Below are 27592 nucleotides of genomic sequence, written 5' to 3' on the forward strand. Positions count from 1 at the left end.
ACTTCTCAGGAGGCTTTCATAATTCAATAAATTTGGGAAATGCTGAGGTAGGGCAGAGCTAAATGTGGCGCCTAAGAGATGAAGTGGTGAGTCATTGAAATACAGCCCAAAGGGGTGTGGACAGGAGCTGCTGGACATGCCCTTGGCTCTCACCTTCAAAGGGAAGTGAGTGGACTGTGTGAGTTCCCTCTCGTGATTATCTCAAGTCAGTATTTGCCTTTGTAATTGATGGAGAACCTCTTTTTTTTTTTCTTTTTTTTTTTTTTTGAGATGGAGTCTTGCTCTGTTGCCCAGGCTGGAGTGCAGTGGCCGGATCTCAGCTCACTGCAAGCTCCGCCTCCCAGGTTTACACCATTCTCCTGCCTCAGCCTCCCGAGTAGCTGGGACTACAGGTGCCTGCCACCTCGCCTGGCTAGATTTTGTATTTTTTAGTAGAGACGGGGTTTCACCGTGTTAGCCAGGTTGGTCTCGATCTCCTGACCTCGTGATCCACCCGTCTCGGCCTCCCAAAGGATGGAGAACTTCTTTTTTTTTTTTTTTTTTGAGACGGAGTCTTGCTCTGTCACCCAGGCTGGAGTGCAGTGGCCGGATCTCAGCTCACTGCAAGCTCCTCCTCTCGGGTTCACGCCATTCTCCTGCCTCAGCCTCCCGAGTAGCTGGGACTACAGGCACCCGCCACTTCGCCCGGCTAGTTTTTTGTATTTTTAGTAGAGACGGGGTTTCACCTATGTTAACCAGGATGGTCTCGATCTCCTGACCTCGTGATCCCCCCGTCTCGGCCTCCCAAAGTGCTGGGATTACAGGCTTGAGCCACCGCGCCTGGCCAGGATGGAGAACTTCTTAATTTCTCTTTCTAGTGCCTCTAGAGTGTTGACAGCTGTTTCCATGGACTTCAAATCAATCCAACCCTGTGAGCACAGACTTTCAGCACCACAGAGTCAGATTTCCCAAAAATGCTATTCTTGAAGGGTGGAGCCAGACTCACAGGTCCTGTAAAGAAAACAGATCTTTGAGCAAGTGAAACACCCAACCTTCCATTGCATGGGACTCACAGAGGTTCTGAGGGAGAGATGTGAATGGAAGGAGTGATTATCACTGTGGACTCTATTTGTTCCATCTGTGCATGCAAGATTTATATCTGTATGTGTTTGTTTTAAAGTTTTATTGAGGTATAATTGATATACAATAATCTGTACCTATTTAATATATACAATTGGATGAGTTTGGACATACATATACCTGGGAAACCATCACCATAATTAAGGTAATAGACATAGCCATCACCTCCAAAAGTTTCTTTGTGTCCCTTTGTGGTTTGTTTCTGAGATAAGAACACTTAACATGTGGACTCTTGACACTCTCCTTGGATCTCTTAATTTGATTGCTGTTGCTGTCACCACATTGACCTCCTAGGCCTGCTGATCCTCCTTTATCACTAGCTCTAGAAAAAAAACAAACCAAACACCACAAATTCATTTATTCAGTAATTCAACAAAAAAACCATTGAGCACTTAATATTTGCAGAATACACGGCTAGATGCAGAGGATTCAAAGAATTGAGTGAAGTCACATAAAGTGTTAAGAACAGTGTGTGATACAAACATGAAATGTTAGCTGTTAGAATTTCAAACTCACTTCCATATCAATTATAATAAGGATTTCCATCAACAGCAGAATAGTATTTCTATCAGATACTCGCAGATGCTAATAAAACAGTAGAATGGTTAAAAACCATGTGTCCCCCAAGGCAAGAGAAGGTGAGCTATTTTGCCTCAGTGGCTCAATATTCCATCAATGGGTCCTGCTTTAAACTGCAAGTACTTACCTGCCTTCCTTCTTTCCCAGGTTGCTTTAGGAAAGATTCATTGAAACAAAGGAATAAAACACCCAAGATATAGTGTTTTTAAAAACATTTTTTAATGAAGAAATAATTCCACTCCAAAATATAGACACACAATTAAATAGTTTAATCACTTCAAAATATAACATGTCCCCAGGAGGTTCCAACACACACACACATACACACAAAACAATACTTAACAGCAATACAAAAATCCATACAATAGTAGGTTTTTTTTTACAATACCAATGAATATTGTGAAATCTTTAGTGTCTCTGAATTATTTCAAATGGTGTCAAATTGCAGTAGTCATAATTAAAAATGTCTTACAGTTAATTCGCCTCAAGATGTAACACTTCTGATTTTTTTTTTCTCTTTTTGGTTCAAAAGTAAAAATGCCCTTTCTTCTAAGGACAGTGGAGTTCTCACTTGTGGCTCCTGGTGTGGAATCGAACCAAGGTGAATGCAGCAACCAAAGGTTGCTGGATTTACAAGATCTATCTATAGTTAACAGCCAAGAACTAATAAGGGTGGACAAAGATGATCAAAATAAAAGCAGACATCAGTGCTAAATTATGATGCAACAGTTTGGCTCATGCATATAAGAAAATACATAGTATATCACAACAAAGGCCACACACTCTTAATGCAATTCAGTTCACATTACTACTTACAAATGAACCTTCCCTGCCTTATAGTAGATCATTCGAGAATCCATTTTTCACAATCTCCAGCACAACTCCCTCTGACCAACCAAACTTACCCCGACTTCCGTCCTGACCAACCACAACTGTTTCCTGAATCCCATGCAGTAGATTTCACCTTCCTCCCCTCCTCCATTAACATGGCGCTGTGGGGGAGGGTTGGCTGTGTTAGACCAGTGCTTATTAATAGGCTACCAGCTCTGATGGAGATGGATGTGCAATTCATTGTGGAACAAGAAAGAAACAACCCCCACAAGATGTAGTTGTATCTAATGGACACGACAAGTGAAACCTGCTGGGTTTGCACTTAGAACAGGCCCCAAAAGTAAATCTGGAGAGCCAAGGAAAGAAACCCACCAAAAAACACAAAACCCCAAAATAACACACGCCATTTTGTCTCGGTTACAGGACAGGGGTGCTTGAGTCTGGTCTCAGTGCTGACGTGGAGCTAAGAGAAAGAAAAGGTGGCTGGTTAGTCAGAAATTGGTCATTGGCGGCAGTTTCCAGAGTCCTTGCAATGGCTTTATATGATGGTATCAACAACCATGTGATGGAGTTGGTTGGCAATGAAATAGCTATGACAACGGGGAAGGTTATCAGCAGAACAGTTCAAATCTTAGACGAACATTTTGATGTAGAAACACAAAGAAACAACATATGCCAGCTCGGTCCAGTCAGTGGTGGAGTGCCACGTGCAGGATTTAAGTTCTGAGTTCAAGAACTACCTGGCTATGATTTCGAGCTGACAGCATTATAGGTAGCTGGGATGTAGTGGTTTTCAGTACTGAGTATGAGGCACCAGTGGCCACCTGCTCCATCTAGAGAGGTATGGGTTCACAGAGGATGGGCAGTGGAAAAGAGATGAACATTAAGACACCCCAACAAAACCCGCAATAAAAATCAATCTGTGCAAAGAAATCTGAGAACTGTGCAGTTGTGCCACTTTGGTGTCAGCCTGTGCTTAGGGACATTTTTCAGGCGGGTTCTCTGGAGAGATGTATGATTAAGTACGTCAAGGGACAGGATGGGCCTCTCACTAATGCCCATCGAGTGCTTTATCCCCAAGGCAAGTGATTTGGTTTCAAAGGGCAGCCAAGGAGATGATGTCTGACCAAACGCAGACATGTGAACATCGTACAGCCGCCCTCTGCAGAGGGGGCATGAAGATGTCAGGACTCGGCTGGGCATCCACCAACTACGAACTTTTTATGTGGGTTTGGAGAAGGTTTTTGCCAGTCCCAGAAGCAAAAGTGAGTCACAGAACCTTTCTTGCTTATTCTGAATAAGGCCTTTTCAGAGACTTTATTATACGAACTTCATTCTAAAGCAGTAGTTCTCAACCTTTAGCGAGCATCAGAATCACCTAGAGGGTTGATTAAAACAGATTTCTGGACCCACCCCCAGAGCTTCTGATTCAGTAGGCCTGAGGTGGAACTTTAGAATTAGTATTTCGGAGACCTTCCTAAGTGTTGCAGATGCTGCTGGTCCGGGGGACACACTTTGAGAATTATTCTAAAATGTTCTCTCCTTTCTTTTAAAGGAGAGACAGGAATTCCAGAGAAACTGCTAATTTAAGCCTAATGTGTTGAATATGTCGCAGGCTTTTTAAAAACATCAAATCTTGAAGCAATTAGAAGATTACTTTTTCATTTTCCCCAGAATTGAATTCCCAAAGGAGGTCTTTAGGGCCCTCTAAAGAGGGTCCTTAGAAAAGACTATCCCAGTCTTTTATCCTCTTGTCTTTGATAGTTCTGTTGCACTTCAGCTTTTCACTGAGTGCAAAATCCCAACTCAACTTAGAAGAGCCTGTCTCCTTTCACATGACCACAGAAGGCTACATGCAGAACACCAGGTGGCCAGCTAAGGCAATCAACATTCAGAAATAAAAGGAGAGCGAACGTTTGCAAGCGCACTTTAAGCCTGTACATTTAAAGCTGAAGGCCTCCAAACAACTTGATAGGGGAACTTGTGAACGAGCAGTGCTGTTAAAGACATGCTTCCTAAAGCCAAAACGAGAGGAACAAGACCATGGAAGAGCAGAGATAACTTTAGTCCGTTTGGGGGATCTTATGGCACCTGTGGTTTATAAACAGCTTTAGTAACGAGTATTTCAAAACATAGTTCACAGTTTTTAAGAAGATCTGTGCTGATTTTTAAAAACTAGATTCTATATAATTTGAATGTTGCCTTTTTTGAATATGGTATCTACTTGGAAAAAAATATTTACACTAAATTCTATGGCTGATTTGTTAGAGTATCTTGAAAGAAAACAACCCCAAGTTGGAAAGAGGCCCCAAAGAATAGATTATTCCTGGTGTGTTTGGTTCAAGTCACTGCTCACAGAGACTTGGAGTCAACTACAGACCGTGCAGGCCAAGGACCCTTCTTGGCTTCCAGGCTCTGAGTTTGTACACTCAGGAACCAAATTCTTCAGGGTTAGTGAATGATTGCAAGTGGTTGTTTTTTTCCAATTGCTGTGAAAAAAAATGTACAGTGTATAATAAACTGTTTTGCTAAAATCCAAACAAATCAGAAATCAAACGTCTAGCTATAAACAGTATTAATATTGTCATTGTAAACTGAACAGGTTCAATATCATGTGCAAAGGTTTAAAATGCTTGTTAATACTGCCATTGTGTATAACAGCAGCATGGGTTTTCAGCCTGTGTTTGTTTGCTTTTTAACCAGAGATGAACCATGTTACAGAGGATGTAGCTGATAAGTTAACTTTGAACAAAAGTCTTTTTTTTTTTTTCCTTCTCGAAACACACACCTATGCACTAAAAATCTTAGAACAAAAAGTTAGCTGCACTATAGTCATCAGAACACATCTTTAGGGGTGGGGGGTTTGTCGGGAGCTGCTGGGTGTGGTGGCTCCTCTCTTCGGTGAGGCTGCTGCCAGGCTGCTGTCTTCCTCCTCTGTGTGGCCACAGGGCTCTCCATCATCACCAGTTTTCATGTTACTTTCATCATCTGTCTGACTATAGCTTGCCTGGGAATAAGGAATGTGTAATTTTTTTTAAAGATGCAAACTGTTTCTAAATTAGGGTTATGAAGCTTAGGATCCCCCCCTTTCCCCAATACAGAAGAAAGCACACATGCGTGCACACACACACACACACACACATGCACACACACACTCCTTTCCTATGACAATCAGGAATTAATGTCCTAGGACACTATGTGCTATTGCATCTTCTGGAAGAGAGGACAGGAAGTCCTCTATGTGGATCTCTTTCTTAGTGGGTACCGGAGGCGTCTGGAGGGGAAAAGCAACACAAACAGAAATATTTGTGCTGTCCTTTGGACAAAGAGATAAAACCAGTGACCCATCATTAGGATGCCACGTTGGTTTTTAAAAAATCTACTGTGGATGGTCCAATCCTCTATTTTCCATTAGGATGTGAGTGGCCAAGGAGAGTGGTGTACCATGTGGCCAGAGGATGTAACAGGGACAAATTCAATACCTAAGTGGGCCAAAATTGAGTCTTGGAGGACCCTAAGCTGAGTGCCATTATGTATCCTGTTTCTTCAGAAGTGGCTAGTTGAAAACCAATAAGCCAGGTTTTAAACTATTCACTCTTTTTAGTATTGTATGTTGATAAGTGCGTGCTTATTTTCAAATAGGTCTAAAGCTCTTTTTGAGCAGATGTTGCATCTTCTATGTCTCTGGCATTCACCTTCTGCCCCTTCCCCATGCAAGGCTCCCTCTGCCTTCGCGGATGGCTAATGTCAAGCTGATGAACTGGCTTCAGACCCTTGGATAAGAGACACATATACTTTGGGATAATTTCTGGTCTTGCAGTATAGTCAGGAAGTCTAAACAGAAATATTTTAATAAAATAAACAAGTCTAAAATGTACCTGTACTTCTTGGTTACATTAAGAAAGAGTACAATAGGATAGAGCCAGCTGCAAAAATGAAAAGCCACTAGTTTTTGTAACATTCTATCAGGTTTTAAATGAATTTGCCTATGTGGCTGATTGAATGACAGGCTGGTTCTTGTTCAGAGTTCTGTGGAATTCCAGCTAGGTGGACTACAGGATGCAGTAAATGGCAAAGACTACAACTGTCTAATTTTTCACTGCTAAATTTGCAACAGAAGATTTAAAAAATGGCCTAGGAACTTCTAGCGTACTGACATTTTTGGCTTTTAGGTACCAAATGCTACTTTTTATCTGAGTTTAAGGCAAGCACATTTTATTAGACTTTCAAAAATATTTTTCTAAGAACTAGCTACTGATGTTTAAATAATGTGCAGAACAACAATGATCAAATTGCTGAAGCTAAGAGAAAGAAAATGCTATTAAAGGAAAAGGCCTGCCCCTTGGGACTAAGTTTGTTATAACTGGAGTGAATATTTTCAGAAACGGCTCCTGGGAATTTTTTCGTTCTAGTCAAGAGAGCATGTGGCGTGGCACTCTCAAATCCAAGAGAGGCAGAATAGAGAGTGGTCAACGAGCTCCTTCCTCACCGCTCATAAAGTATATAATATGATCATAGCAATTACTCCGTGATTTTTCACTTGCTTAATTTTAACCTGAGGACTGAGACAGGATGTCAGTAGCATTTGCATGAGCATGTATTCTTTCTTAATTAGTATGTCATTTAACAGATATTTGTTCCTTTTTCAAATTATTAATAGCAACCAGCATTGATAGCATTACTGTCCACTACACCATAGACTTATGGGATTCCATGGTTGGGAAAGCTCAAATGTTTGGGCCAGTGCAGTCAGAATCCTTTGAGAGGTACATTTGCTTTGAACTATCATGGGGGTATCTAATTGGCTATTAACTGGAGCCAGAGAAAAAAATCTAGACTTATGGAACAGTGTGGCCCACAGTGTGCCAAGTCATCACATGTAGCTGCATCCTAGCCTTGTTTATAAAAGTAGAAGAGAGAGAAAGCCAGTTCTGGGTCTCAGTGTTTCCCGTACACTTAGGTAAACACTATGGCAGCTGCCAGGTGTTGAAGTGCTATAAAGCACTGAACATAGGGGCAGGCATACATGTGAATGTTCATAATAAATGATAATGTGCCTTGCACTATGCCAAGCTCTTTAAAAACTATATCCCAGTGAGTAGGATGTGGTTTTTAATACGGGCCTCTTCTGTGGTGATACATAATACCAGCCTCTTCTGTGAGGCTATTATGCAATACGTTGTACAGAGGAAACTGAGGCTAATACAGGTTTAATAATTTGCCCAAAGTTTTGCTGCTAGGATTTGGTGAAATCCATATTTGAAATGGGTCTATTAGAGTCTGGCGCCTAAGGTTCAGACCACTACAGTCAAGTGATTCTGCCAGTCCAGTGCTAATCTCTCTGCATTAAAAAATTATTGAGGATCTCCACATATTTAGGTAGGGCTTTGGAGTGGTTTCACATGCCATGAAAATCATATTTTAAATTAATTTATATACTGCTGAATTCCACAATGGATTTGAATCAGGTATTCCAAAAACATACGGCTGCAGAATTTTTCCTCTGTTTGGGCTCTTTTGTTCTTTTTAATAATGCATGGTTCTTCTTTCACTCATTGAGACACACACATTTGATCTCTTGAGCCCTAGGTATAGTATGACTAGTAAGCTGGCCCATCTCTAGAGGTACTGACTTTTCCTTTTCAAGTGCTACAGTGGCTATAAACTCTGATATTGTCATGGATTGGTGATGTGACAAACTTATTGGTAAGTTTCATAGCCACAGAGGATTACTGGAACATCTCTAGGTTTAGAAGTTTTGTGCCAATTTTCCTAGCTAATAGAGTAAGAAGTCAACTCCCAAGGATGTCTGGCAAATCTCCACTAGTTTATAATGAAACACTCCATAGACTGAGATGATTCTTTGATATCAGCAGGGAAGGAGGATATTTTATCACATAGAAAGAAATGACTAAGAGAAGTGATTGTGAATTTACATTACAAGTTATCAGAATTGAGTGTACAGTGGCCATATTTCCTCCTAAATAAGACGGTACTTACTTGAGAGGAGTGTGATAAAAGGATATTGCATTCAACCTTGCAAGCTGACCTGTGGGTGACAAAGGACACAAACGAGAAAGGTGACACGTCAAGTCTGTGATGCAGTCAAGCTGGTGAATTATTTGGCAGGAAGCCATGCACAAAGACAGAAAGAGAGAGAGTCTATTGAATGAGAGTAGCATTCCAATCCATCCAACAACCATATGCTCACAGAGCATTCAAGGAAAACCACTTTGAGATCCTCCAGGGCATATGTTTTCAGTGGAGATACACAGGCCTGTTACATTCTCCCAGCCTCTTCCCTGTCCTTTTCTTAGAAGTCATGAGGCATGGAAAAGAAAGGAGAGGGAGAGGGAGCTTAATATTTACGAGCGATGGTAAAACCTCCAGTTGAATCTTAAGTCATTAGTAGAAATTTCCTTCATTTTACACATAGAAGGTTACATTTTTAATTCATTCAAATGAATAAAAATCTAATATTTTATATGGAATAGTGTAAGCCTGCCTCCCTTAAAGAAAAAAAAAAAAACCCTAGAATTTCAGTTACTGCTGCCACTGAAATACAGAAAGTGACATGAGCTCAAAGAGGGAGGCCTAATAGACGCTTCTGATAGCATGAACCAGAACACTGGTTATTTAGCCACATTTTTCTTTCTTTCTTTCTACACAGTAGAGCCTAATGAGTTATGTGTAGGAATGCCATCCCTCAGAGTTCCCAGAGATGCCCTGGCAGTTTCATTGCAGGCTGGTTTCCTTCTGTGGAGGAGCCACAGAAGGCGCAAGGAAAACTGCACTCTCCACGGGTTTGCAGTCAGACAACTTTGTTTCTGAAGCGTGGGAGCCTGGCTCTACATACATAGTCACTTCTGTTTTTCTTTTCCCCTCTTTCTTTGGTATGGCTAGACCAACATTTTAGTTGCTTCTGAAATGTGGTTGTTAAACTGAAAAGGCAAATGGAACATTCCAAAGAGGCAAAACTTTGTTTTTATATTGCTGGGATGGAATTGGCGGGCTTCCGTTTCTCTCCTGCTACAATCTTCTTGGAAAACTATTTCAAGGCTTTATCTATAGACATATGAGAAATAGGAGATAATTTATTCTTTCTGCTTCTCTCTCTTTTTTTTTTCAATAACAAAGTAAGAGAGGGCACCCTAATAATATGCAGAAAGGCTGGGTATGGTGGCTTATGCGTGTAATCCCAACACTTTGGGAGGCCGGGGTGGGAGGATTGCTTGAGACCAGAAGTTCAATACCAGCTTGAACAATATGGTGGACCCTGTCTCCACAACAAATAAAAACATTAGCCAGGTGTGGTGGTGTGCACCTGTAGTCCCAGCTACAGGAGGCTGAGGTGGGAGGACCGCTTGTGCTCAGGAGTTCGAGGCTGCAGTAAGCTATGATCGTGCAACTGCACTCCAGCCTGGGCAACAGAATGAGACCCTGTCTCAAAAAGAAAAAACAAAACAAAACAAAACAAAGAAACAAAAAGCAAAAGAACGTGCAGAAAACTTGTCTGGCCATTCGACAGAAAGTCTGACAGGATAAAATAACCAATGAGGCCCAGGAAAAAGCTGGTCTCAACCAGGCAAACATCCCTGAAATACCAGAACCCCAAGCAAACGCCTGTGAATTAAAGGGAAAAGGAACACATGAGGAAGACAAACAAGGCAATAGAACGATCTCCACGGGGAAATGCGTGGCCTTTAGGATGAGTCGCTAGTTCCATTTATTCCCAATTGTATATGTCATGTTCAGTGAATTTTCAGGTGGCTAACATACTCCAGTACATCTGAAAATCTGTCCGTCCACACCTTGCTGAACACAGGCCTGCAGTTCCCCCAACATTTCTCCATGAGGTTTGCCATCCTCCTACTTACACTTGGCATGAGGTGGGCAATGAGGAAGGCTGAGGGCAAATAATTCAAGGGAGGTGATGGGTTTATGATTATTCAATTTTCTTGTGCCCTGCTCTTTGCAAGCATTTAAAAATAATTATGAGAAAAAGCATCTTTCTTAATGGGCCTGAAAGAGTTTGGACTGTTAGTTACCATGTTATTTTCCAATATAAGAAGGCCACTTATCACTTTCTATGGCGGAATTTAAAAGAATACATGGTGAGTGACAGTTATAAGAAGTGGGTGCAGTGGCTCACACTTGTAATCCCAGCACTTTGGAAGGCTGAGGTGGGCAGATCACTAGGTCAGGAGTTCGAGACCAGCCTGGCCAATATGGTGAAACCTCGTCTCTACTAAAAATACAGAAATTAGCTGGGCGTAGTGATGTGCACCTGTAGTCCCAGCAACTGGGGAGGCTGAGGCAGGAGAATTGCTTAAACCAGGGAGGCAGAGGTTGCAGTGAGCCAAGATCACACCACTGCACTCCAGCCTGGGTGACAGAGTGAAACTCTGTCTCAAAAAAAAAAAAAAAAAAAAAAAAAAAGAAGCATTTAATATTTGTACTGTCTAGAAGACATGGATTAAGGAGTAAAATCAGCATATTTTGGAAAGGGAGGGTGGAAGGAAGGAGAAGGCCCTGATTCTGCAAGTCATGTCAAAGACCCAGCTACCAAGGGGTTGAGGCAGAAGAGGTGGGGTGGGTGGGCCTGGATCCCGGTACCTGATAGGCTTCATCCTGCAGCTTCTGTTTCAGGTATTCCTCCATCTTGAGCTCATTCTCCAGCTGCCGGACAGAGTCATTTTCGTAGTTTTCATCCTCAGGCCGCACATAGGGATCTGCATCCTCCGTAACCCTGAGAATAAACCACAGACGACATTTTAGAGTGAATCTTAAAAGAGAATTACAAGTGGGATTCGTGTGTGAGCTGTAGTTTATTGGCACCTTTATTTCTCCTTAGTTCTCCAAGTCACTTTCATGTCTTCTTTAGTAATACCTAAAGAAAAACTTGGAAACATTTTGGAGGTTGGAAGCAATATACGATCAAGGTATTTTCATACACAATTTTTTTATGGCAGTTGTGGTCATAGGTCCTCTCTCTTTTTCCTAGGGTTTACTGAAATGGGTTGGCCCTTTAAATGTTCTATAATTTAAAAAATGGCAAACATCTTTTGAGGGGATACAAAGTTTTCCCAATCAGAGGGCTCTTTTTATTCTTCTTCAAAATAGAACCCAAGATCACTTTCTGTATGGAGAGTGAGCCCTCTAGTGAAGTAATGCTTAAGGACATTTGGTTTTAATTTAGTCTCTTTTGTGTTACCCACACATGCACATACACATATGAATGCACACCACATTCATGCCTTATTTTTACAGAATTAAGTCTAAGAATATCAGCTAGTCGATGCCAGGAGGGCTACTAACCCATAACTCTTGATCTTAGCTCTAAATATGAAAAAAAAAAAGCATTTTAATTATCCAATTCCACTCTGAAATAAATAGTTAAAAATGACTTCATTCCCTGATGTGGGACTCTGTCTCCATCTATTCATCCTAGACTATGCAAAGCTCTTCATGGGGCTGGACGTAAGCTTGCTACCTAAATCAGAGGACTAAAAGATTCTCAGGGTAAGACACAAGGACATGTTTAGACAATAGAGATATTAAATTATTCCCTAAAATGAAATAAGTGGTCAAGAAGAAGTTTCTAGGCTGGAACTTGAACGTCGTTGTTCATGTTTATTTATAGCTGTACAACTTGTTCTGGTTATTTTTGGAGGTTTGGGGCCAGCCTAAATGGGTCTGCCTAGGCCTCTGTTAACTTTCCTTCCCTAACTCCTGAGTCACATGTTGGTAGCTGGTACTGCCACTCAGCGTACCAGGGCTAGCAGATTAGGGTGGCCCCAACAGCCTTGGCCTTTAGAATTGGGACAAGGAAATTCTAGCTAACTGCCATATAAATGCTTAATAATAAAAAGTCAAATAGATACGCATTTACCGGACAAAACAGATGACAACTAATTCACTATTTTGAATAACAAATCCAACAATTCTAGAATACAGAAGAAAGGACAAGAAAGCAAACTCTATTAAGCAGCAGCGTACTGCCATGTTAAGTCCCATTATAATGGTTTTGTTTTGATCCTATTCTCTGCTGCTTCACAGCTGACTCTCAGACCACAGCTCTTGATAATTCTCCATGATTACTGATCGTTTATTCACTGCTGGGATTGGGAGCCAGACACCAGAAAGGCCTCAGGTTAGTTTCTTCCCTGAGTCTTTAACATGGCCAGTTTATTTTTATACACTAGTCTGAAGTACTTTTCGTATTAAGCAACACCACCCTTCTGTAGTATTTTTAGCGTTCAGACGCTCCCTCCCCCAGCTTTTGCCCACGTTTCCCGTAACTCCATGAACCATGGTCTCCTAACGGGCCACTTTCTTCCCTTCTTTTGTTTTCCTCCTTTCCCTCCCAAGTTGGGCTCTGCAGCTCTGTCCCAGCTTTGCCTTTGTTTCTCAGCTTTGGTTTTCTCTGCTGACTACTTTGAGCTGATCCAGGGTCACAGAAAGTCTAGTGGTCACAGGACGTCACTGATGCTGCTGGTTTCTGACAAGCTCCAGAACTGGGTGGAAACTTTCGCAAATAAGTCTTTAGAGGGTCAGATGTATACATATTCAACAAGTCAACCAAACTGGATTTCTTTATAATGAGATTTTATACATGTACTTATTTCAATTCCAAATACTTATATGATGTTGTTTACACCAATTCTGAACAGAGACCTCTCCAATGTCATGGTATCCTCTAAGTGCAAATACAATAAGTTCAGAAGATAGGATGATTTATCTCCTGAAGTAGTCTGAGTCCTAAAAGGGTGGCAGCAGTTTTTTAATACTATTTTGTATAGAACTAGCACTGTGCCTTGGGCAAGGCAGGCTCTTGATAGGCACTGGTTGGTTTAGGTTATTGATAACTCTCTGGAAATTGTAAGAGGGGAGATATTACAATGCCGAATTTATATTTAGCACCATTCTGTATCTCTGGCAGAAAAGAAAACTATGTCACCCCTTTTGAAGGTTAAAAAAAACCCCTAAACAATTATGCTTTTACTTTCTTATTGCCTCCTACGGATTGTTTTGTTACTGAGAAAATGCCTCCAAGCGGAAGATACTCACATGTCGCCACGCATGGTACTTGTGGTAGCTCCACTGTGAATATACCCAGGTTTTCGAGCATGGATTTGCGCTAGAAAAGCCTTTTCAGAGGTTGGTGAGGGAACAAGATCTTCAAACTGAGTCCGTGCAAATTCAGAATCCACATTACTCTCTGTTTCACTCCCAACCTCTAGCAGATACAATTGAAGAAATAAAGAGTGACTTGTTAGATTTTTTTATGACCTGCAAATAAGGGAGTAGGCTTAACAAATCAACCTGTGCTGTGTAAAATGTTAACCAGTTATCATATTTTAATCAAGTACCTTTTTATTTTTTCAAAATACGAATTGATATTGACGTGAATTACTACAAAATCAGTTGGTATACAGCATTTTTTAAATCTCAGAAATGTTATGAGGAATTTTTGCCATCTTAGTAACTGACTTAACTTTTTAAAACTTCTGGTTTTTCCCTTCTGTAAGAGACTTAACTAAAATTGTTACTTTTGCTTAATATTACACTAATTTAAGAAATATGAGTTAAAACCTAAACCTAACCATAAAGTATTCACCTAAAATGCCTCAAATATGAACTTAAAATATGAAGTGAACCCTATCACTTAATACTTTAAAGAATTATGAGTATAAACTAACAGTGCTTAAGACTGCTACACCAAGGATAACTTCATACTCATCATTTGCTAGGGGCGTGGCTACCTGCCATTAATCATGATGTATTAACTACTATCATTTAATTCTGTTTGGTAATCTTAATTTAAATTAGTAGCAACAATTTTCAATTGAGAGGCTTTAAGAAAGTTAAGTCCAGGATTTTTTTAATACTGAAGTTTTATTTCTTATAGCTGTTGTAATCTCTACCATAAGACCATAGTCTTGCCAGACAAATCTCTTGCTAGGTCGGCCTTAAGGAATAGACGGAGATGCATTAGTAACTGGTAGGATATTTATTTGCATATTCATACTGCTAAAGTTTTGAACACTCTTTGTAGTATTAGGAGGATAAAAAGTCTCCTTAAATTTTATGCATTTATTTCTGGGCAGATCTATCTTCAGAGATATTGCAAAGGTAAATTTCAATTTGAAATGCAAATTCAAATGATCAGTTGTTCTAAATTAATGAAACCTAAATAGATAAGGGCTGGAAATCCCAGCACTTTGGGAGGCTGAAGCAGGATGATCATTTGAGCCCAGGAATTCAAGACCAGCAAGACCCCATCTCAAAACATAAATAAATAAATAAATAAATAAATAAATAAATAAATAAATAAATAAAACATTTGACCCTATAAAATAACTTTAGCATCATGTTGTTTTAGGTCACCATAGATGTGAACAGTGGCTGTCTTTGGATTCCAGAATTATAGGTCAGTTGGAATATTTTTCGTTGTTCTTTTCTGCCTTTTTCAAACTTTCTACATTGAGTATGTATTAATAGTCTTTTAATAAGCAAAATATAAACATTACTTTAAAAATCTGAATAGGCCAGGCATAGTGGCTCACACACTTTGGGAGGAAAAGGCAGGAGGATCACTTGAGGCCAGGAGTTTGAGACCAGCCTGGGAAACATAGCAAAGACTCTGTCTCTATGAAAACAAACAAACAACATTAGCCAGGTGTGCTGGTATGTGCTTGTAGTCCCAGCTACTAGGGAGGCTCAGGCGGGAGGATTGCTTGAGCCCAAGTGTTTGACATGCCAGTGAGCTATGATGGTGCCACTGCACTTCAGCCTGGCAACACAGAGAGACGCTGTCTCAAAAAACAAAACAAAAATTTAAAAAAAAAAAAAACAACCCTCAAATCTGAATGGACCAACAAAATACCACGGACAGCTTTAAACAATCTTTTGATATTAGACAATGAGCAGATCTCTAGGAGAGGCCCCTAGCACTTACGGACCCCTCCATGATGAGCAGACAAATGAAAGGGAATCAGGAGCTCACCAGAATTCAGCTCTTTCACAAGAGAGGACATGGTGTTAGTGATGGAATCCGCAGCCACTAGCAAGTCATTCCTTAAATTTCTTCTTGAACCTTCAGGGAAGAAGAAATAATTTAAAAAACCAAAGCCTTCCTTTTATCCTAAATTTTTATGTTGTTTATCTTTCCCATTAATAACCTAAAGCAAGAAAACTTCTAAGACTTCTCCTTTTCAGAAGTGCTTTGGTTCATTTCCTGAAAAAACAACAACAGCAACAAAACACCGCTTAGGGCAGTGGGTCCTGCGGTAAGAAGACATGGATAATGATGGAGCTTCATATATTATTTGTCCAAGTGGGGACAATTTTGAAAGTGAAAGAGAGCAGTATGAATCAGACTGGCTGACCTGGCAAAACTGGGATGGTCCCAGGTACACCAGTGTGTGTGGTCACCCTTCTTAAGAGTAATCCTGGCTGGGCGTGGTGGCTCATGCCTGTAATCCCAGCACTTTGGGAGGCCGAGGTGGGCGGATCATGAGGTCAGGAGATCGAGACCATCCTGGCTAACACGGTGAAACCCTGACTCTACTAAAAATACAAAAAAATTAGCTGGGCATGGTGGCGGGTGCCTGTAGTCCCAGCTACTCGGGAGGCTGAGGCAGGAGAATGGTGTGAACCCCGGGAGGCGGCACTTGCAGTAAGCCAAGATTGCTCCACTGCACTCCAGCCTGGGCAACAGAGCAAGACTCTGTCTCAAAAAAAAAAAAAAAAAAAAAAAAAAAAAGAAAGAAAGAATAATCCACACAGATGAAAAGTCAGGTTTGCCAGGAGAGCTGTGCCTTCCTAGCTGCTATTATTGTTCTTGCCCTTACCTGGTGGCTGAGCACTTTTGATTCTGGTCTCTACTAGGACATGCCCTGTCTCCTATCAGGGCTCCTGGAGCTCTTCCTGCCAGTATAAGTACCACTTGGGAATGGGAAACCCACATGCACTGAATGCCCCCAGAGTGTGAGAAAGGGGTGAGGATTCTTGTTTCTTCTGCCAAGACATGGGCAGATACATGTCTGATACTACGAATTGGAACTTAGACTATGTTTCTTAATGGCAGAGAATGATTATTCTTTTGTTTCAGGCACACTAAGGTTTAAATGGATGCTTGTGATCCAGCCTGGGAGTAGGGAAAGTAAAGAGAGATAATTACCATAACATCTTTGAGAAAAAAATGGTTCAAGATTCCAAATACCTAACTTACAAATGAACTTAGGTGGCATGAACTCTTTATAAGTTAAAGGCCGCCTACAGGCCACATTTCATTCTGTCGTTTTTCAGAAAGTAATACTAACTAAATAAAATAATAAATATGTTTAAATTCAAAAAAATCACAGTAGTTAAGTAAAACATTTATTATAATGGAAATCACAAATTGATTTAAAATATGGTAAATTTCTTTAAAATATGATTTAGAGAAGGGATATTTTTCTTTCTAAAAATTAAAATAAAAAAGTTATTTTGTGAATTACATTTTAAAAAACTCTTGAGTTATGTTCAGTGCCTAGAAGAAAAAGTTCTAATATAGATCCTTCCTTTTCCCTCATAAGAGAGTACAGAGTTCATCATTGTCTCTCACTGAAGTGTGTTAAGATTTTATCACCCCTCCACATGGATGAGAGTACCTGTTTCCTCGCACTCTTGCTATCCCTGGATATTATGATGTTTCAAAACACTTTTTTAATCTTCTAGGCAAAAAGCGATACTTATTAAAATTTATATTTCTGCAATTATATCAGAGGTTGAACATCTTTTCATATATTTATTGGCAATTTCTCTTTGTTGTTCTGTCTGTCCGTATCTTTCACCTGTTTTTGTTTTGGTGGTGTCTTTTCTTTCTGATCTCTACGTGATTTTTGTGAAATTATGAAACTTGATTGACACATATGCTGGAAATGGTTTCCTCAAGACTGTTTTCTGTCTTTTAACTTTGTTTATGATCTCCTTTGCCTTAAAACTCATAGTCAAACATGTCTCTCTTTTCCTTAGATCTCTATGTGAAGACTTTGAAGAATGTGCATGATAGATTGCTAATTTAAAGAAAATGCAAATTGTAGACCCCAAAATGCAATGCATGATCCTATTTGTGTGAAAAAAACCAGAAAAGAGTATGTGCCTATAATCACATCCTTAAACATATCTATTTACACATAAGCAAAACTTTGGGAAGGATCAAATTGTTAGTAGTGGTTACTTCTGGGAATGAAAGCTGCCGGGTGAAGATCTACAGAATGATTTTTTTTTTCTTATTCTCTACAAATTTAAAAAGTGATAGTAAGAAGAGGTTTTAAAAAGTGTTAAAAATATTTCTAAATTAATACAGTCACTCTCCCTGTCGTGGGAAAGTGCTGGCTGGCATCCCCATCCCTCTTTGTACTCCTCCAACTGCAGAGGCCTAACCCTGTAGCCCTACCTTACAGAAGCAATGGTTCAGCTCTTTGGGGAATCTGAACAGGGAATCTGTCAAATGACTACATGTCCTTCTTGCTTACCTCATTGCTAAAGAGCTGTGATTACTTATCTCAGTCTTGACTTTAATATAAAGAAAAGACAATATGAGATAAAATCTCTAAGAATTAAAAAAAAGTGGATTACATTTATGAAGTTTTCTGGGGATCCTGGTGAAAAGATTTCCTGTCTTTTGATGAACAAAGACTTACTAAAAAATAAGACAGGGTAACAAAAGCCAAAGGAAGGTAAAATGGTGAAGTGAGAACAAATCGGGGTAGGGAGTTCCCAAAACGGCTGGCAGGCCCGGCTCTGACACCAGCCGTGAAAGACTCTTCAATATGAAGTCACATGTTGCTCTGACAACTCTTGACCACTCAACAGACCTTGGTGACCTATTTGTCACATAAAAGCAGACCACAACAAAAAATAAAGCCACTTACTTTGTGCAAATGCCTCCTGTACATCTCCCCCTACCCCTGTGAGGGAGTCCTGCGGCGTGTGCGTCGGGGTGGAGCAGGCTGACGCTGACCGGACGGGCATGGGAATTGGCCTGCTGATGGTGTGGCTGGGGGAGGAGCGGGGAGAGCCAGCCCCCTGAGTCTGGAGAGACAATGCGAGTCATTAATTTGCTTTCCCAAGAAAATGTCATGTATCATCCCCACTGCCTCAGTTGATGGTTGAAAACAGTGACAATGAAATTTCAAAGCAGGAGGAAATCCTAGGTAATTGAGTTGGTAATCCTAAAGCTAATTTGCAGGTGCAGATAATTTAGGCTCTTCTACGTAATCTGAAGTTTGGGTTAAATATTGAAAGCCAAAAATATTAGTAGAGCATTGCTCTACAGTATATGAGACGTGTGCCCATAAAATGAAGGTACTGTTAAATGCAGATAATTACAAGGTGTGGATACTTTCTCCTTGAAGGAGAAGGTCTCCCAGGAATAAGAAGACATTAAGGAGAAAGTTTAAAATACAAACTAGAAGACTATTTGGAATGGATGCTTTCTAAATTTTCAACCTGACTATACTAGCCTCATCTTTAGAGGATAAGAGTTTAAATCATGTCATACAATATTGTGCATATTAAGTCTCAAATTAAGAATCAAATGAAGTGTAAATTGTTTTCTCTCTATTTTACGGTAAAAGCTGATTTTGTCAAATTAGTGACTCAGGAATTCCAATGGGGAAGAAGAAGAAGAAACCTTGTTTTCTAATTTTTTGGTATTATTTCCTGCAGGAAATGTCCTTCTCTTCTCCTACGAAAAAGCAGTATTCTATCAGGACAATAAGAATAGTAGGATTTAAAGACGAGTAAAGAAAAAAGTAGAAAACAACTAAAGGAACTTATCTTTGCACTACAGTTTTTGGCATGAAACTATTCTGAGACTGTCACACCTTGAATCTTAAGGATTTGTCTCTAAATGAGGTGCCTTGTAAATATTCTCCCTGTTTTAATAATTAGTTGATAAAAGAAGTCAGTCACATGCGTAAGAAAATGCAAAGAGACCCTTGAGTGCATACACAACAGATTAGGTGTTCACATCAATTCCATCCCAATCTGTTTGCTATGGTTGCTAGAGTGAGAATTCTTCTCCAGCAAGGCCCAGAGAGTCATCATTAACCCATTCAAACTCCCAGACCAGAGCAATGCTCTGGAATATTCCATTTAGATATTTGCTTTGGGTTCAGTGGTTTGTGGTTAAAACACACCACATCAATCCTGAAAAAATGCCATGCTGTTAGCTCCAGGGCTCAGCATCACACATAATTGTTAAAGCCATAAACAGAAAAATCCAGAATTAAAAATGGAGCAAAACAGAACAGAGCACAGAAAATATCTCATGGGGTGCCCAATGGGCTGAGTGTCCCATTCTTTCACTCTCAACAGTACCTTGTAATGGTCTGTCCAGGCCCAAGGAAGAGAACTTTGCCCAGTTGTGATGCTTTTGCAGCCTGCTTCCCTCGGCCTGCTCAAGGAGGGGTCTGGTTTTCCCCAGAAAACTCTGGCAGCTCAGCCCCATTACCTTGAAACCTTCTGCTTCTGAGCTACCACTATATCCTTGACCTTCCCATGCCAATAATAAATAATTTCACATTTGCGTTAAGCTTTATGATGTTCAAAAGGTTTTCACATACACTCTCACTGATTTCTCTCCATGCATTCTCACTCTGAATGTGAAGTTGTGGAGCCCAGTACTCAGAGAGGTGAAAATAATTGCTTCATCAGGAGACAGAGCCAGAGCAGCAGGGCTGGGGCTGAGCCCAGGGGCTCTGAGTGCCCTGGGCTGCAGGAGCCTTGATGGCCATGGCTGGCAAAAAGTCCCTCAATGGAGACAGATGCTGATGAAGTGCCCTGAGCTCTTCCTACTTTGGCAATTCCTCTTGTACATCCTTTTCGAGGCAGGGCCCTTAGCAGGGCTCCTGAGCCTTTTGTCTCTGTCCTCTTTATTAAGGGACCAATAATCACAGCTGGGAGTGGGGACTAGAGAAGGGAAATTGGATGGAGTGGTTATTAAGAAGTAGGATTCTCTTGGCTATCAGTGTGGGTTACATTCTCATCCCTGGGGACCCAGATTGTCTTCCATGGTGGGAAGTTCACAATAATAATACAACTCCACTTTTGTAAGTAATTCACAGTGTATTAAGCACTTTTACATACACTGTTTTGTTTCATTTTCCTAGTACAATGGTAGGAGTGGTACTATCCTATATTTGAATAGCAATTTGCAGTCTGTAAAGCACTTTAGCCCCTCATACTTCATGTAATCCTCTTAACAACCATATGAGGTATTATTATTTCCACTTTATATATTAGTAAACTGAGGCTCAGAGGAGATAACTGGATTACCCAAGGTTTCTGAGCAAGAGAATGCCAGAGATTATCCCTAGTCTTTAGACTCCAAGCCCAGGCTTCGCCATGCTGATTTTAAGGACTGTGGGCACTGTGGCCAGCCATCATATGCTTCCATCTATGCTTCACTAGTGTAGAAAGGTTTAGCAGCCTGAAGAGGGAACAGGCGCAGGGCACAGACCCAGCACGACCACCTTGTGGTGCTGGAGCAGTGTCCTAGGGGTTCCTGCTACTGGGCCAGGCAGTATCTTTTAGTTGCTGGATCACAGAAAAGGTGTGTGGATGCTCAGGGTGGTGGGAGGGCCTTTGGACTGTTTATCAATTGGTACAGAAGTACAGGCCTACAATCTCTTATCTGCAATTTTGAAAGCCAAAAAAGCTCTGACAAACACTGGTCATTCCATAATGAATTTGGTCTTAATGGATGTGAGGCAACTGATAATGATATCTGCATCATATTGCTTTTCAAAACTAGATAAATTCTGAATTCTGGAACATGTCTGGATCTAGTGATTTGAGATATGGGGCTATGGACCTTATTTCACTACTTTAATGTCTGTTCCGGGGCTGTAGTGCACACCAGCCTTGATTATACTTCTTATACCAGGTTCTCCAGGGAGCTGGGGGCTCCTCCCTCTAGGCAGCATTTGTAAGTAGACTCATATGTCTGGCTCTTCCACCTCCTTTTCTGTGAGCCTCTCCCCATCTCTTAGTGCACTGGGCTCCTCTGCTAATTCCTGTGGGTCTGAGGCATGCCCCACCCTACCTCTCTCTGCTCAGTGCCTGGTCTCAAAGGCAACTTTTGCTACTCCTTTCTGTGGGCATTCTTTTTCAAAACTCCCATTAGTGGTTCTACATTAAGAAGAAAATAATTGGCTCTCGTTGTGTGTTAACAGAAAAACAGTTGACTGAATCTAAATTACACCAATGTGTGAATGATGAATAGCCACCATTTCCCAAGGGAATCTCTAATTGGTGCAATTTTGTGCAGTATGATTATGTGAAGAATTTAGGTAGAAGATCCTGTGCTGAAGAGAATAATCAGCTGCATCTTTCCCACAACTGGCAACTCCCATGTCACATCCAGCCTTTAACCAGACTTTTGGGGGTAGGACACTGACACCCTGGGTGATCACGGCTCCATCTCTCCATGTCAGGACACTGTCCAGTTCGATGCATAGCATCTTCCTAGTGCCTACCCACTGTGAGGAATGCCATCTCTGGCCTTCCTTTCTGTTCTGTTCTTGTAGGAACACTAGGAAAAGGCAGTGGCCTCCTGGCATTGGGGCAGATCAGTGATGATGTCACTGAGTTTCATTTTCACAGGAAGTGGCCTTGGTGGAATGGTGGCTTCCAGCCTGGTCATGAGGCATAGTTGTCTGCTAACAACTGTAGAAGAGTTAGAGTGAATAATCTCTGTGAATATCCTTTCCTGGAAATTACTCAATGATTAATGGAGCAAAGACTTAAGGGACAACGGTCCATGCAGATCAATATCTAGATCTAAAATTCCCAAGGAGAGAGTTGATTTATGGAAGAAGGAAAACATATATCACACTTGGCAAATTTAAAATAGCTCACTTCCTGGAGAATAAATGAAAAATTAATTTCTATGCACCATCCTCCAAGTCTACTCAACTTGCTGTTGTATCAAATTTTTAAAAGTCTGACAAGATTCATACATTTTTTGATATTTTCCAGGAAGTGTTTTGGTTTCTATTCACCATCAGAAATGAAGGATGCTTCATGAAAAGGAGCAAATGTCTAATTGTTGAATCAGGACCCCCTGGTGAAAGAGCAGAGAATTATATGTCCCCCTCCCCGCTAGACCTGAAGAGTCTGCCTCTCAGTTTGGCTGAGAGTGCAGTCTGGTCATGCCTGGCTGCACCTAGCATCCTGGGAAGGTGCAGCAAAGCAGTGTTTAGCAGCATTCAACCCTGTTTTCATCCTTAGTCTTCCAATATAAATGCACTGACTATCCTCACATTGATGATAATTTTGATAATCAGCCTTTTTAAAGCAGTCATTGTGAATAGAGTGTTGTGGGGATACACAGGAGGTGATTAATTCTGACTGTTCAGGCAGGAGGCATCATTTGACTTGGGCTTTAACAGTGAAGATTTCCAGGCAGAAATGAGAAAGTGTGGGGAGAAGAAAAGAGCAGAGCAACCTGGGCCTTGGAATAGCGGGAGCAAGGCATGGGAAATCTGAGACGTATTGTGGAGAGGGTGGGAAGGCCTGACACCATTGTGTGGCTCTGGTGTCAGGCTGGCTGCTGGATGTAGAGAGAAATGAGGCTAGAAAAGGGAGACGGGCAGGTCTGGGGACCTCCAGGGTAGACTTTATTGTGAACCAGAGAGTCATCTTCCAAGGCTTTTAAGCAGAGAAATATTATTTACTTATTTAGAATTAATTATAATAATCAATACTTAATTTAAAAAAGAGTGAGTCTGGGAGGGTATGTTTTTGAACACTAGATGACCATCTTTATATTGCAGTTGATCATTTATGAGGTGAATTATCCCTCTCCCTCGCTTTTGACTGGTTCATGCCTGCATTGAATACCCACCAGAGAGGATGAGCGAGGAAAAGCCAGGAAAGTGAGGCCCAAGCTGGTTATTGCTGGCCTGCTAGTATTCCACAAAGTGTTTGGAAGAAGTAGAAACCTGATGACTACAATTTCCTGACTTAATTGGACCATCCAGTTATAAACAGAGAAGAGAATAAGGGTAGGAGATGGAATTTGGAATGATGCTTGACTTTTTTTCCCCACCAAATTAGAACAATTGTATTACTTAACATAATACCAATGTATAGACATTATCTTCCCAAATAAGAAACAGTTTGATCCCAAAGTTTAAAATGTAGTTTAAAAAAAGAATCCTTATTGTAAGTCTGAAAAAAAGTTCTGCAAATTAACCTAAACTTAGTTTTATCCTTGACTAAAATATGCACCCTGTACTAATCACCTCTCTTAAACAAAAATGTTTATTATAGATAAAACTTTCAGAAAAAATATCAGATGTTTCACTGCACTCATATAGAATATCTGTTACTGGCAGCCCTTCACTGTATTAGCTGTTTAACATACCTACTCAAATTTTGGTGAAAGCCACACTCTGTAGATATTAGTATATCTAGGATCATATCTGATGTTACCAGAAATAGGAAAATATAAACTTACTGAACTTGTCTGTCACTTTGTCTAACATAAAAATGACTCTTTTTTTCTACTGTTAAAAGCAATTACATGTAAAAACCAAATTAAAAGTCATTTTCAAATTTCTTTCCCTGATGGAGACACTGTTAATGAACTGTAAGGAAGAGAAGTGAATGTGTGTCTGGGTGTGTGTATGTATATGTGGGTATGTGTAAAATATGGATCAAATTTGAAAAGTTTGTATATACCTATGCGTATGTATACCTATATACATACATTCATACTTATAGCTGACATATAAGAGTTTACAAAATGCTTTCACATCCAGTATCTATTAAAATCTATACAATAATCCTATTAGCCATGGATTATCCATAGTTTGAAATTAATGACCATGTAAGTTAAGCTTATAGCTGTGAGCAAAACTCTGGGACCACTGTAATTCAGGTCTAATTCTGGTAACTTTGCTAAGAAAACGAATATTGAGACCGTACTTTGTGGAATCAAAGTCAGGCTACTCAGTTTTAGACTGGTACATAATATTTGGAACTGGAAGTGTACCAGAAACTGGAACATATTGGTACTGCAATTATACCCCAGCTGCCTTCATTATTAAACGTTTTATGAGTGTTCCTTTTATGGTTCCTTCAATAAATCTTAAAGATACACAAAGAAGAAAGAGGGTAGGATAACTTCAATTCAAGTTTTGTAAAAAAAAATTTATTGCTTGTGATATCATAATCATCACATTATATTACAGGCACTATTTTTTTTTAATTCATGTTCTATCCTCGAGAGGGATAAATTCATGCATTACCTCTAACAAGAAAGAATGAAGTAGAAATTATATATGCCAGTATAATAAAACACTACATTGAACCACACAGACTTATGATAAAGCAAGTAGAGGTTATTAAATCAAGTACAATTTGTGGTGTGGGGGTGTTCTAAGTTTGGTTTTACAAAGATAATGTCCCCAAAGGGGAGAAACAATCATAAATAAAAACAGAATTTAGAAGCAGATGCCAGTCTAAAACCTCTAAATTCTCTCCTTAGATCATGTTTTACCATGAGAAGTCTATATTTGGACTGCATTTGTTTATTTCTTTGCAGAACCGCCTCTCTAGGGCTGGGATTGATAAGGTTCTGCTTTTAATTTTGACTGAGGTCAGTATAAGAAACAGCCACATGAAATCTATGACTGCTTCTTTCCTTTTTTATTGTCCAGTACTCCTATAAAGCTCCCAGTGAAGACTTTCTTTCATATTTTATGCCAACAGAAATTTTGTTCCCCTGAGAAGTGGTATTTCTGTACTGATAAAACCACCGATATTTTCTTTTGTTTGCTTCATTGCCTGAACGTGCAGAGTAACATCCTTGTCCCTTAAGATTAGCATATTCGCATTTTCTTTTCTTTAGTTTTTGATTTTTCTATTTCAATTTTATGAAGTCACTGTTTATATCTTTTGTTGTAAGCTGCCTCAGGTCCTTTTTGAAAAGAGGCTTGTGTATAAAAGCAAAAAGATACATGAGTGAAATAGGCAAACTCTGTCACCACCTAGACGATGTATTGCTGACATCTGGGTGATGTGGGCCCCTGGTCCTTAGGTACCTACACCGCAGTACCCGCCGTTGGCCCCCCGAGATGCAGAAGCTGCGGAGGGGCTTGGTGGAGAGGAACTGGAAGGTGAGGGGCAGTGGTGCCACCTTGGGGGCACTGCCGCAGTTTGGCTCTGTGCATCCATCTGTTTATGAACTTCCTGGTCCACAGGAGCCTATCAAGATTGTGCTGCCTGGGAAATGGCCAGGAAGGTATCCCCAAGGGAAATGGCTAAAGCAAGGCTGATGATGACAGGATGATTGCCCTCTCTCTCTGCTAGGAGGAGGGAGGTTATAATTGAACCTTATTTCCTTTTTCTATGCACATACTAAGTAAGAGACAGGAAAGGAAAGAAGCCATTTGCAGAGAAGTATCATGAAGAAGGCATTTTTCTTTACCATGATCTAAGTGTATTGGAAATACAATAGCAATACCCCATGTATACATTCATGGGCAATTATACAGGCTGTAAGTGTTATGTGTCCTTCACCCAGGGGGACTGTCTTCCGTAAAATTTGACTTTAATTTAGTAAAGTAATTTTTTTCACAAAATACAAAATAATGTAATACATTATCTTTATTGTCTGACATTACAGATTGATTTTACACTTTCCTTTTTTACAGACCATGGGAATGAAGGGTAAAAATGTGTCCAGCATTTTCCAAACATTCTTTGTTACACACAAACACACATAATGAATAATAGAAAAGAGCATACAGAAGAAATAAAAGATATGTTGAAATTGGACAGGCTGTGGTTCTAATTGATCCATGGAAATAATGTGAAACTTTTAAATAATGCTAGTGAGTGGGATATATTGTCATACACAGCATAGTACATGCACTTGAAATTAAAGCTGCTTTTATTTTGCTTTGATTTAATTTACTGTGATTTGATTTTTTTTCCTTGAGTATGCTGCTCCCCCTGCTGGCTCTTGAGCCTGACCACAGGTTCAGACAGCTCCAGTTTAGAAAAACTGGAAATGCGAATGCCCCTATTTCCAGACAAAAAAAAAAAAAAAAACAAAAAAAAACCCCAAAAAACAAAGTATGTAATGACCCTCTCATCTCCCCGAGCAGAAAGGCTCCTGGTGCTAAGGAAAAAGCTGGGAGTTCCTTTTAAAAATAGATTATTGTCAACCAACAGTAAGCATTCTGTTTTGGGGAAGAGCCAAAAAGATGGGTAGTGAACAGTCAGTTACGGAGTACAGTCTTTCCCTCGCAAGATTGAGCGCATTTTGGTGAGCCACGGGGAACAAGGCTCAATAATTGTGTGGTGAAAAGGGATTTAATTGCCTGATTTTTATAAAAAGAGGTTTCACAGGTTTTCAGTAAAATGAAACCGAATTGAACACTCACAGCGTGAGGGGGTGTAGAGGTTAGCGTCTGAGTGCTGCAGGTTTGGGGATGACATGAACCTCAGTGTATCTCTAGTGACTGTGTTGAGTGTCTCTCTATTAAGAGAAGGGTCTGATCAACAACTTGAAAAGCATAAGACTGGTTTGAAACTTATACCTCTGGGGATCTACAATGTTTCCAAGAAATGACGATTCGGTCCCTTTTCTAAAAGATGTCATAGTTCTTCTTTTGATGCTGATAGTAGTGATAGTTATAAAAATGCTAAATTTATATATCTCAATTCAAGCACTACATTGAAAAAGAAGCAAATTAGTATGACTTTTTTCTCTTTCCAAACTGAAGCATGAACATACATTAGAGCAAAAGCAATGAGAAAACCGCAGGTCGGCAGGCCCCTCCACTGTTAGTTAAGACCTGCAGTAGGGGACATAACTTACTCCCTGCTTCAGTTCTTCTTCCTACAGAAAGATTGAATCAATAACAGTTAGATTACCCAGGGTTCCAAAAAGAGCATGTATACAGTGTGAAGGAATGCAAGATGGGGAAACATCAACACAGCTTTGATGGCAGGTCCAGGCCTCTGCCACCTCAGTGACTATCACTCCAAGTCT

At 40.2% G+C, this 27592-nt stretch overlaps 1 protein-coding gene across 35 annotated transcripts in view; it reads right to left on the minus strand.

The window, feature by feature from the left end:
- Positions 1 to 1235: 1235 nt before the first annotated feature.
- The window catches only part of LOC105498620 (dystrobrevin alpha), a 419513-nt gene continuing 393156 nt past the window's right edge, over positions 1236 to 27592 (minus strand). For 11 of the 35 annotated variants that reach the window (XM_071085446.1, XM_071085451.1, XM_071085448.1 and 8 more), the window contains 5 exons: positions 18453 to 18612; positions 15539 to 15628; positions 13600 to 13768; positions 11146 to 11278; positions 1899 to 2992 (listed from right to left, as the gene is read on the minus strand). In XM_071085446.1, coding sequence (XP_070941547.1) covers positions 2852 to 2992; positions 11146 to 11278; positions 13600 to 13768; positions 15539 to 15628; positions 18453 to 18612 — 693 coding nt within the window. In that variant the 3' untranslated portion in view covers positions 1899 to 2851. Of the gene's footprint in view, positions 1442 to 1898; positions 5537 to 8529; positions 8579 to 11145; positions 11279 to 13599; positions 13769 to 15538; positions 15629 to 18452; positions 18613 to 26181; positions 27440 to 27592 lie in introns of those variants that run through there. The other 24 variants (XM_071085462.1, XM_071085457.1, XM_011770939.3 and 21 more) reach the window with 6 other exon arrangements.

This window comes from Macaca nemestrina, chromosome 19, assembly GCF_043159975.1.
Source record: "Macaca nemestrina isolate mMacNem1 chromosome 19, mMacNem.hap1, whole genome shotgun sequence".
NCBI classification, from domain to species: Eukaryota; Metazoa; Chordata; class Mammalia; order Primates; family Cercopithecidae; genus Macaca; species Macaca nemestrina.